At 37.9% G+C, this 12,666-nt stretch overlaps 1 protein-coding gene across 14 annotated transcripts in view; it reads right to left on the bottom strand.

Annotated features, from left to right (window-relative positions):
* Window positions 1-12,666, bottom strand: part of PKP4 (plakophilin 4) — a 312,885-nt gene that overhangs the window by 56,808 nt on the left and 243,411 nt on the right. For 11 of the 14 annotated variants that reach the window (XM_049888796.1, XM_049888795.1, XM_049888800.1 and 8 more), the window contains 2 exons: window positions 9,337-9,525; window positions 7,502-7,725 (listed from right to left, as the gene is read on the bottom strand). In XM_049888796.1, the coding sequence (XP_049744753.1) occupies window positions 7,502-7,725; window positions 9,337-9,525 (413 nt within the window). The remainder of the gene's footprint in view (window positions 1-7,501; window positions 7,726-9,336; window positions 9,526-12,666) is intronic. The other 3 variants (XM_049888792.1, XM_049888790.1, XM_049888802.1) reach the window with 1 other exon arrangement.

The raw sequence follows: 12,666 nt of genomic DNA, 5'->3' as shown, positions 1-12,666 counted from the left end.
CAGTCAAGCTTTCAGGACCTTCATTTGCTGATGTGGCCTGACTCAAAATGAGAAGAAACAGCTGCAAACATCCACTAATAACATAAACGTGAAATGTACGAAGTATGAATCAAGGAAAATTAGAAATCATCAAAAATGAAATGGAATGCATAAACATCAATGTCCTAGGCATTAAAAAAAAGCATTAGTGAGCTGAAATGGATTGGACTGGCCATTTTGAATCAGACAATCCCACGGTCTACTATACTGGAATGACAACTTGAAGAGGAATGGCAGTGCATACATCATCAAAAGGAACATTTCCAGATCCAACCTGAAATACAACACTGTCGCTGACAGGTAATATCCACATGCCTACAAGGAAGACCAGTTAATATGACTATTATTCAAACTTATACACCAAACACTAAGGTCGAAGATGAAGAAACTGAAGATTTTTACCAACTCCTGCAATCTGAAATTGATCAAACATGTAATTCGAATGCATTGATAATTACTGGTATGGAAACAAAGGATTGGTAGTCGGAAAATATGGCCTTGGTGATAGAAACGATCGTGTAACAGAATTTTGCAAGACCAATGACTTCTTCATTGCAAATACCTTTTTTCACCAACATAAACTCTGACCATACACATGGACCTGCCAGATGGGATACACAGGAATCAAATCAACTATATCTGTGGAAACAGACAATTGAAAAGCTCAATATCAGTCAGAACAAGGCCAAGAGCTGAGTGTGGAACAGACCATCAATTGCTCATAGGGAAGTTCAAGTTGAAGCTGAAGAAAATTACAAGTCCGAGAGAGCGAAAGTACGACTTTGACTATATCCCACCTGAATTTAGAGACCATCTCAAGAATAGATTTGACGCACTGAGCACTAATGACCGAAGACCAGATGAGTTGTGGAATGACATCAAGGGCATTATACATGAAGAAAGAAAGAGGTCATTAAAAAGACAGGAAAGAAAGAAAAGAGCAAAATGGATGTCAGAAAAGGCTCTGAAACTTGCTCTTGAACACTGTGTAGCTAAAGTGAAAGGACGAAACGATGAAGTAAAAGAGCTGTGCAGAAGATTTAAAGGGTGGCTCAAGAAGACAAAGTAGAGTATTATAATGACATGTGCAAAGACCTGGAGTTAGAAAACCAAAAGGGAAGAATGGGCTTGGCATTTCTCAAGTGAAAGAACTGAAGAAAGAATTCAAGCTTTGAGTTGCAATATTTAAGGATTCTACAGGAAAAATATTAAACTACACAGGGAGCATCAAAAGAAGACGGAAGGAATATACACGGTCACTATACCAAAAGGAATTGATTGACATCCAACATTTCAGGAGGTAACATATGGTCAGGAACTGATGGTACTGAAGGAAGAGATAAAAAAGAAGTCTGAGCTGCACTGAAGGCATTGGCAAAAAGCAAGGTTCCAGGAACTGATGGAATACCAACTGAGATGTTTCAACAAACAGATGCAGCGCTGCAAGTGTTCACTCGTCTATGCCAAGGAATTTGGAAGACAGCTACCTGGTCAACCAACTGGAAGAGATTCATATTTATGCCTATGCCTGAGAAAGGTGATGCCACTGAATGCAAAAATTATCAAACACTTTTTTTTTTTATCATTTATATCACATATAAGTAAAATTTTGATGAAGGTCATTCAAAAGCGGCTGCAGCAGTGTATCGACAGGGAACTGCCAGAAATTCAAGTCGGATTCAGAAGAGGACATGGAACAAAGGATATCACTGCTGATGTCAGATGGATCCTGGCTGAAAGCAGAGAATACTGGAAGGATGTTTACCTGTGTTTCATTGACTATGCAAAGGCATTTTACTGTGTGGATCACAACAAATTATGGATAACATTTCAAAGAACGGGGATTCCAGAGCATTTAATTGTGCTCATGAGGAACCTGTAAATAGAGCAAGAGGCAGTCCTTTGAACAGAACAGGGTGATACTGTGTCATGGTTTAAAGTCAGGAAAGGTGTGCATCAAGGCTGTAACCCTTTCACCATACTTATTCAATCTGTATGCTGAGCAAATAATCCAAGAAGCTGAACTATATGAAGAATGAAGCATGAGGATTGGAGGAAGACAACCTGCATTATTCAGATGACACCAACGTGTTTGCTGAAAGTGAAGAGGACTTGAAGCACTTACTGATGAAGATCAAGGACCACAGCCTTCGATATGGATGACACCTCAACATAAAGATGACAAAAATCCTCACGACTGGACCAATAAGCAACATTATGATAAATGGAGAAAAGACTGGATTTCGTTTTACTTGGATCCACAGTCAACAGCCATGGAAGCAGCAGTCAAGAAATCAAATGACACATTGCACTAGGCAAATCTGCTGCAGAATACCTCTTTAAAGTGTTGAAAAGCAAAGATGTCACCTTGAAGACTAAGGTACACCTGACCCAAGCCATGGTATTTTCAATCCCCTCATATGCAGGTGAAAGTTTTACTATGAATAAGGAAGACTGAGGAAGAACTGACACCTTTGAATTGTGTTGCAAATAATATTGAATATACTACGGACTGCCAAAAGAACGAACAAATCTGTCTTGGAACAAGTACAGTCAGAATGCTCCTTAGGAGCAAGGATGGTGAGGCTACATCTCACATATCTTGGACGCGCTATCAAGAGGGACCAGTTCCTGGAGAAAGACATCATCCTTCGTAAAGCAGTAGTTGTTGTTGTTGTTGTTAGGTGCCGTCGAGTCAGTTTTGACTCATAGAGATCCTATACACAAGAGAACGAAACACTGCCCAGTCCTGCGCCATTCTTACAATCGTTGTTACGCTTAAGCCTACTGTTGCAGCCACTGTATTAATCCATCTTGTTGAGGGTCTTCCTCTTTTCCTCTGACCCTGTACTTTACCAAGCATGATGTCCTTTTCCAGGGACTGATCCCTCCTGACAACACATCCAAAGTATTTAAGATGCAGTCTCACCATCCTTGCTTCTAAGGAGCATTCTGGTTGTACTTCTTCCGAGACATATTTGTTCATTCTTTTGGCAGTCCATCGTATATTCAATATTCTTTGCCAACACCACAATTCAAAGGCGTCAACTCTTCTTTGGTCTTCCTTATTCACTGTCCGGCTTTCACATGCATATGATGCGACTGAAAATACCATGGCTTGCATCATGCATACCTTAGTCTTCAAGGTGACATCTTTGCTTTTCAACACTTTAAAGAGGTCCTTTGCAGCAGATTTACCCAACGCAATGCATTTTTTGATTTCTTGGCTGCTGCTTCCATAGGCATTGACTTTGGATCCAAGTAAAATGAAATCCTTGACAACTTCAATCTTTTCTCCGTTTATCATGATGTTGCTCATTGGTCCTGTTGTGAGGATTTTTGCTTTCTTTAAGTTGAGGTGTAATCCATACTGAAGGCTGTGGTCTTTGATCTTCATCAGTAAGTGCTTCAAATCCTCTTCACTTTCAGCAAGAAAGGTTGTGTCATCTGCATCACGCAGGTTGTTAATAAGTCTTCTGCCAATCCTGATGCCCTGTTCTTCATACAGCCCAGCTTCTTGGATTATCTGCTCAGCATACAGATTGAATACGTATGGTGAAAGGATACAACCCTGACGTACACCTTTCATGACTTTAAACCACTCAGCATCCCCTTGTTCTGTCCAAACAACTGCCTCCTGATCTAGGTACAGGTTCCTCATGAGCACAATTAAGTTTTCTGGAACTCCCATCCTTTGCATTGGTAAAGTAGAAGGTCATTGAAAAAGAAGACCCTTAACGAGATGGACTGACACAATGGGTGCAACAATGGGCTCAGGCATAAGAACGATTGTGAGGATGATGCAGTGCTTCGTTCTGTGGTACATGGGGTTGCTATAAGTCAGAACCAACTTGACAGCACCTAACAACAATAACGTGGCCTTCAGGTGAGAGCTGGGCTGCACTCGTGTATGGCACAAGTACAGGTCCAGAGTACAGTAACTGCTGCAAAATGGAGAGGTGGACAGATACTAGCGCTGGGTGATGTTGACATCAGCCCTGTCAGAGTGAGGACCATGCTGAGCACCTCAGGCATTTAGTCAAGACTCTAAAACGGCTTTGAATAAGGGCCATGTTCTAGGACTAACAATAAATATAGATATAGCCTAACAAAGAACAAAACCAACCTTGACAGGATCCAAAGCATCTGTCAGTAATTTAACTATCTCAGAACAAAACTCAGCACCCTAAAGGAGGAGAGAATAATCCAAAGTCCCTACAATGTATCATCTATAACAGTCAGAATATAACTTAAAAATACTAGACGTGAGAAGCAGCAGGATAATCTGACTTCCAAATAAGAAAAAAAGGAAACCATCAGCAATGGACCCAGAGACAATCTAGATGTTGGAATTAGTAGGAGGACTTTAAAATGGTTATTATAAATGTGCTCAAAGACTTCAAGGAAAAAGATGGGCATAAGACATGAACACATGGGGCTTCTTATCAGAGAAATTAAAACTATTAAAAAAGAATCAAGTATCTGAAGTAAAAAAAGAAAAAAATTATGGGATAGGCTTAACAGCAGGTTGAAGGCTGCAGAAGAAAGTATAGTAAATGTGAATATTAAAAAAACCGAAATCCAACCCACTGCTGTCGAGCCGATTCCAACTCATAGCGACACTATAGGACAGAGTAGAACTGCCCCATAGAGTTTCCAAGGAGCACCTGGTGGATTCCAACTGCTGACCCTTTGGTTAGGAGCCATAGCGCTTAACCACTATGCCACCAGGGTTTCCAGTGTGAATACAGGTCAATAAAAATACATCCAATCTGAAGATTACAGAGAAAAAGGTTAGAAATCAATGAATAAAACTTCAGAAAAAAAACCTGTGGGATAATACCAAGTGGTTTATCATACATTTAATTGGAATCCCAGAAGGAGATGAAAGAGGTTAGGATGGGGGGAAAAAAAATGGTTGAAAAATTTTCAGTTTTGGTGAAAATCATACACCTACTGTCCAAGAATCTCAGTGAACCCAGAACAGGTTAAATGCTGAAAGCCTAAGATAAAGAGAAAAATCTAAAAAGCAGCCACAGAGGAGACACATTACATAATGGGAAGACAGACGAAAATGCTAGCTGGTTTCTTATCAGAAATTATGGAGATCTGAATGCAGTGAATGACATCTTTTAAAATGCCAGGAGAAAAAAGAAAGACACCTAGTGACCCTGAATTTTAAATCTAGCAAAAAATCTTTTTAAAATCAGTGAAACAAAAATATTTTCAGATAATGAAAACTGAGAAAATTTGTTGCTAGCAGACCTGCAACACAAAAAAGGTTAAAGGAAGTTCTTCAGGCTGAAGGGATACAGTTCAAGTGGGAACATGGCTTTACAGGAAAAAGTGAAGAGCACTATAAATAGTAAATATAAATATGAAACATTGTCTTTCTTCTTCTTTTTAATTTCTTTAAAAGACAACTGATCCTTAAAGCAAAAACAGTAACATAAATGTTGTGCTGTAGGTTTTATAATATATGTAGAAGCAAAATATTTGATGACAGCAAAAAGGTCAAAGGAGTGATAAAGTTATCCTGTTGAAAGTCACAAACTGAGTCCTGCTCAAAAGAAACACCATGACTGAGATCATTCTTCATGTTACTGTCACTGTCCAAAGGAAATACTTTTATGCTACTCTTTTTAGCAGTATCATTTTTACTACTAATAAATTTTGCTTCCAAATTAGACAATGATAAAAAAAAAACCCTTGGATTCTCTTTTAATATAATAAGGAACAATGACCTCATCAGTCTTAAAAAGAATTTTTTAGGCTAATTATAATATAGCATTAATAATAAAAAAAGCAGGTTTATAAGTGAATGAAACTATTAAAGAGGCTATTTTCAAAACTAAAAATTAAGTAACAGTTGTCATGTAACTTTTAATTTTGGTTTGAATATTCAAACTTCAGATTCTCTCAGATGCCACCTTCAGCTAGAATGAATGTACCTATTATTATAAAATAATCATTTATTCATCTTATGAAATTCATTATCACTAAAGTTTCACATAATCAAAGCTAGCCATAACAGTTTTATGCATTAGACTATGAAGTTATCATACTATGAATAGCTGAAGGATATTATCATACATGAAATCCTTGTTTAGAGTGAATCAACTCGTATCAGAGGTCAAAACTGAAGTCTTCACGGACACGTATTAAACTCAAAGCTCTAATCACACTTCACTGCTTTTCTGGGTAGCTATTATTTTCTCTCCAGGTTCAGCCCAGGTATGGTCTAAATTACCTGTAATTCAAAATCCTTCTGGAAATTTTTACATCCATTTGGGTGTCCTACACTTTTGTCATTTTAAAAAAGGAAATTATGTAACAATACTTCTGATTTAATTATATTGGGGGTACCATTAGCCAAATTATTTAAAAATCTTTAAAATGACAAAAAGATAGCAAACAAGGAATAGCAGAGTTGAATGTATACAGAAAACTTAAAGCATTTTAGGCAAAAAAGTGAATTGGTGAAGTGGTTTTAGTGAAGCAGTCTGTTTCCCATTCAACTCTCTAAAATACATTTATTCTGTTTTAATGACAAAAACGTCATTTATGTTTTCAATTCATAATCATTAGAATAAGCCTAGGTTGCTAAAAATGAACTGATAATTATAACAATTTTCTAGTGAAACAACTATTCATGGGAAAGGAGTAAGTGAAATCTTGCTATAAAAATACAGGAAAATAACACTGAAGCTGGTTAAAATTTAGTAACAATTTCATTCTTTCAGAAAGTAAAATTCTCTTAGTTTCTAACTCTTTACTTCCTAAATATTTTAAATGACTTTCATTAAAGACAAGGCCAGTTTTCCAAAAACCAATCAAGTACAACATGACTTATCTTAAAAAAAAAGTTCTCTACATGGCCAAACAAAATTAAAAGGAGGAAACATCTACAATTTGCCAAATATTTTTTGCTTATGAGATACGAGAGTGTCTTGTAAACCATCTCTCCTAAATGGCAGCAAGCTTTTGAAAGGACAGTTAAAATAAAGCTACAGAGTTGACCAATATAACTAGACAATTCAAAATGTCCACAAAACTGGCCTTTCATAGTTTAAAACAATCAAATATATCTTCTGAAGCTCTTATCCAAAAGTCAGTCAGGAGAAGGGAAAAGGGTAAAATGATCCTTTCAAATCTTTCCTGAAATTCAGACAAAGAGGCTATCCCAGGTAGTCGCCTTGGTGAAGTATTTCAATGATGAATGCTGCAGATATTCAAACAGACCTGTGCATTCTCTAGCCTACTATTAAAGCACTGAAAGAAGGAATCTATCTTTAAAATGAAATTAACCTCAATGACCTACATAGCCGGCATACAACTGAAAGTATTAGATGTAAGGAGTTACTCATACTATAATAGATGAGGCTTCTTAAAGAAAAGTCAGAATGAAGGTACTGGTTAGCTCCTGTGACACTGCCGCATTCTGGAGGTTCAGAACTGGTACTTGCCTGGGGTCTTTCTGAATACTGTCTATTGATGGGGATCGAGTGGTGCCATCATCAGCCGGTGCTGCATGCTGAAGCCTGTTATAATTGCACTCTTGCACTCGGTACTGGATCGGCCTGTAGGGCTCGGCGTAGGTGGCTGTTGTGTTTAGAGCATAATTATTTCTTTGGTATGTAAGGGTACTTCGTTGGCTGGACGTCCTTTGCAGATTTCCAACACCTACTGGAAAGTCAACATTTTAAAAAAAGCTATACTTTTAAAAGGCAACGCATTTTTAATTTTGAGAAGAATTACAATTTTTAGCAATTATTTAAATGGGTTACTTTTAGATTTTACAAATCTAGCATGTTAACACTAAAAAAGGGTACTTTTTAAATATACAATAATAATGTTTATGTCAATTGCATTAGCAGGAAAGAGCAAAAATGCTTATATAATAGGTTTTAATACCCTTACTGAGATTCAGTAACTTTAAGCTGCATAAAAATACAGGAAAATAAGCTCATCTGAGAAATTTCATTATTTCATTTTAGTGATAAAAAATGAAAGTGTTCACATAAATTTGTAAATAATTGAAACAAATTTTTAACATTTAGTATACAGAAATTACTTATTTTGATATACGTTTTATTTATAGAGCTGTAGATCTTACTAACATTGGAAAATTTATTTTACAAGAGAGAAGATCGATACATAAAATTCTTCCCTGGCCACTTCTTCAGATTATAGGATGATACTAAATATAAAGGTACTATGCACTGTATTTAACAATTCTTTCCTAATTACTTACTGCAACAGGTATCTCTCCAATGATTGTATACATATTCTTCTTATAATCAGAAGACTTTAACAGCATTATTCATTTATCAATCCCATTAAAGAAAATTTTCAATTTATGGAACATAAGAACAAATGAAATATTTCTTCACTAACATCTACTAAAAATTGAACATACAACCTATTAGAAGAAAATCTCTTAGTGGACCACACTGTCGGATTTTGGCAAAGAACCAATTCAAACGTGGTCTTCTGCCTCCTGGTGGTCAGGGAGGTATGTCTCTGGAAGCTGTGCCTTTTGGGGGATTTTCATTGCTACCTGGAGCTCATGTGTAGGCATGTTAATAAATCTGCACTACCTCTTTTATTATTATTTTTAGAAAGAAGCAGTCCCTTGAGACTCTGTGAACCAGCCCCGTGGCACAATATGGCAGCTCACACTGCCACAGGCGACAGCTCTGCTCTATCAGTCATTACAGTGTGGGTATAAATGGGAGGGTTGGAGGTGCAAGGGTGCGATGCACTAGCCTCCTCCTGTTTCCATAAATCCCCTAACTACATTCTGTAACACTTTTGAGTCCATCACAAGGGATACTGATTTCACGTTGTACACTGAAGGATTCAGAGGAAATCAAACATCTAAAAAGCGGTAATGCCAAATATACTCCAGCAACATACATGTTAAATTTAAAAAGATAGCCAAGTAACTTATATACGAATTTTCTCCAAATTCTCATTCCAAGCAACAAAATTACAAAGAAATACCCCAACAAAGGCTTTCCCTTCTACATCTCCTATGTTTCTAACCTGAGGAGGGTCAGATTTATGGCTTTACAAACTTATTTGTGAATTAACAGTACAATTATTATGTCCATTTATCACCTATAAATAGGTACTAAACGAAAGTCTGTTTTACTGTTTATTGATCTGTTGTCACAGCTGCTTATCTGACAACCAAATGGGCAACTTGATTTCATTCTAACAGGGAGCTGAGTCTCCATAAAATCCTTTTATAATTGAGCCCATGAAATCAGGAAACAGGCAGCTGATGCCCACCTGAGCCTGTGCGATACAAGGCTGTCTGTGATCCTTGGAGCTCCACAGTTCCATGGTTTGGGCTTCGGTACACTGGACTGTAGTAGGTTCGCCCCTCATATATAGGAGTGATGTGTAAGTCAGGAGACACAACTGAACGAAGGTCTTGCCCAAGTTGGCTGTGCTGACTAGCATATGAACTCCGTAAGCCTGGAAGCAGAAACATGACATCATAAAGAAATTAAGAAAACTGCGGTGAGGCCAAAAATGTAAACCCTAATTAAAACCCTAAGCACGAGCACCATATATCAAGTCAAATCTAAACACCAAACTAGTAAATTTTACAAAAGAGGGATGCCAAGTGTGAAAACACCACAACGTATATATTTTAAATAAAAACTTCTCTTGGTAGCAAGAAAAAAGTATATTTTCTAGCAAATAATAATAAGGAATTATTGAATGGTATGATACCCTGAAATTCACTTGTTGTTGTTGTTCGGTGCCGTCCAGTCAGTTCTGACTCATAGCAACCCCATGCACAACAGAACGAAACACTGCCTGGTCCTGAGCCACCCTTACAATCGTTGTTATTTATGCTTGAGCTAATTGTTGCAGCCACTTTGTCAATCCGATTCATTAAGGGTCTTCCCTGTAGTCTGCCAAGTATGATGTCCTTCTCCAGGGATTGATCCCTCCTGACAACATGTCCAAAGTATGTAAGACACAGTCTCGCCATCCTTGCCTCTAACGAGCATTCTGGCTGCACTTCTTCCAAGACAGATTTGTTCATTCTTTTGGCAGTCCATGGTACATTCAATATTCTTCACCAAGGCCACAATTCAAAGGTGTCAATTCTTCTTCGGTCTTCCTTATTCATTGTCCAGCTTTCACACGCATACGATGCAATTGAAAATAACCCATGTCTTGGGTCAGGCGCACCTTAGTCTTCAAGGTGACATCTTTGCTCTTCAACACTTTAAAGGGGTCCTCTGCAGCAGATTTACCCAATGCAATGCATCTTTTGATTTCTTGACTGCTGCTTCCATGGCTGTTGATTGTGGATCCAAGTAAAATGAAATCCTTGACAACTTCAATCTTTTCTCCGTTTATCATGATGTTGCTCATCGGTCCAGTTGTGAGGATTTTTGTTTTCTTTAAGTTGAGGTGTAATCCATACTGAAGGCTGTGGTCTTTGATCTTCATCAGTAAGTGCTTCAAATCATTTTCACTTTCAGCAAGCAAGGTTGTGTTATCCGCATAACACAGGTTGTTAATGAGTCTTCCTCCAATCCTCATGCCCCGTTCTTTTCATATGGTCCAGCTTCTCGTATTATTTGCTAGGCATACGGATTGAATAGGTGTGGTGAAAGAATACAACCCTGACACACACTTTCCTGACTTTAAACCAATCAGTACGCCCTTGTTCTGTCCAAACTGTGTCTTGATCTATTTAAAGGTTCCTCATGAGCACAATTAAGTGTTCTGGAGTTCCCATTCTTTGCAATGTTATCCATAATTTGTTATGATCCATACAGTTGAATGCCTTTGCATAGTCAATAAAACACAGATAAACATCCTTCTGGTATTCTCTGCTTTCAGCCAGGATCCATCTGACACCAGCAGTGATATCCCTGGTTCCATGTCCTCTTCTGAAACCAGCCTGAATTTCTGGCAGTTCCCTGTCAATATACTGCTGCAGCCATTTTTGAATGATCTTCAGCAAAATTTTGCTTGTGTGTGATATTAATGATATTGTTCTATAATTTCCACATTCGGTCGAATCACCTTGCTTGGGAATAGGCATAAATATGGATCTCTTCCAGTCACTTGGCCAGGAAGCTATCTTCCATATTTCTTGGCATAGACGAGTGAGCACTTCCAGCACAGAATCTGTTTGCTGAAACATCTCAGTTGATATTCCACCAGCTCCTGGAGCCCTGTTTTTCGCCAATGCCTTCAGAGCAGCTTGGACTTCTTCCTTCAGTACCATCGGTTCCTGATCATATGCCATCTCTTGAAATGGTTGAACATCGACTAATTCTTTTTGTTATAATGACTCTGTGTATCCCTTCCATCTTCTTTTGATGCTTCCTGCGTCGTTTAATATTTTCCCCATGGAACCCACTATTGCAACTAGAGGCTCGAATTTTTTCTTCAGTTCTTTCAGCTTGAGAAACATTGAGTGTGTTCTTCCCTTTTGGTTTTCTATCTGAGCTTTTTGCACATGTCATATAATACTTTGTCTTCTCGAGACATCCTTTGAAATCTTCAGTTCTTTTACTTTATCAATTCTTCCTTTTGCTTTAGCTGCTTGACATTTGAGAGCAAGTTTCAGAGTCTCCTCTGACATCCATCTTGGTCTTTTCTTTCTTTCCTGACTCTTTATGACCTCTTGCTTTCTTCATGTACAATGTCCTTGATGTCATTCCACAACTTGTCTGGTCTTTGGTCACTAGTGTTCAATGTGTCATATCTATTCTTCAGGTGGTCTCCAAATTCAGGTGGGATATACTCAAGGTCATATTTTGGCTCTCGTGGACTTGCTCTGATTTTCTTCAGCTTCAGCTTGAACTTGCATATGAGCAATTGATGGTCTGTTCCTGGCCTTGTTCTGGCTGATGATATTGAGCTTTTCCATCGTCTCTTTCCACAGATGTAGTCAATTTGATTTCTGTGCATTCCATCTGGCAAGGTCCATGTGTATAGTCGCTGTTTATGTTGGTGAAAGAAGGTATTTGCAATGAAGAAATCGTTGGTCTTGCAAAATTCTATCATTCCATCTCCAGCATCGTTTCTATCACCAAGGCCATATTTTCCAACTGCTGATCCTTCTTCTTTGTTTCGAACTTTCACATTCCAGTCGCCAGTAATTATCAATGCATCTTGATTGCATGTGCAATCAATTTCAGACTGCAGCAGGTGATAAAAATCTTCTATTTCTTCATCTTTGTCCCTAGTGGCTGGTGTGTAAATTTGAATAATAGTCGTATTAACTGGTCTTCCTTGTAGGTGTATGGATATTATGCTATCACTGACAGTGTTGTACTTCAGGATATATCTTGAAACGTTATTTTAGATGATGAATGCAACACCATTCCTCTTCGAGTTTTCATTTCCATCGTAGGAGACTGTATGATTGTCCGATTCAAAATGGCCAAATACCAGCCCATTTCAGCTCACTAATGCCTAGGATATCGATGTTTATGTGTTCCATTTCATTTTTGATGATTTCCAATTTTCCTAGATTCATACTTTGTACATTCCAGGTTCCAATTATTAATGGATGTTTGCAACTGTTTCTTCTCATTTTGAGTTGTGTCACATCAGCAAATGAAGGTCCCGAAAGCTTTA

This window comes from Elephas maximus, chromosome 6 (assembly GCF_024166365.1).
Source record: "Elephas maximus indicus isolate mEleMax1 chromosome 6, mEleMax1 primary haplotype, whole genome shotgun sequence".
Lineage (NCBI taxonomy): Eukaryota > Metazoa > Chordata > Mammalia > Proboscidea > Elephantidae > Elephas > Elephas maximus.
The sequence above is the reverse complement of the archived record's forward strand: the minus strand, read 5'-3'. Positions and strand labels throughout refer to the sequence as shown.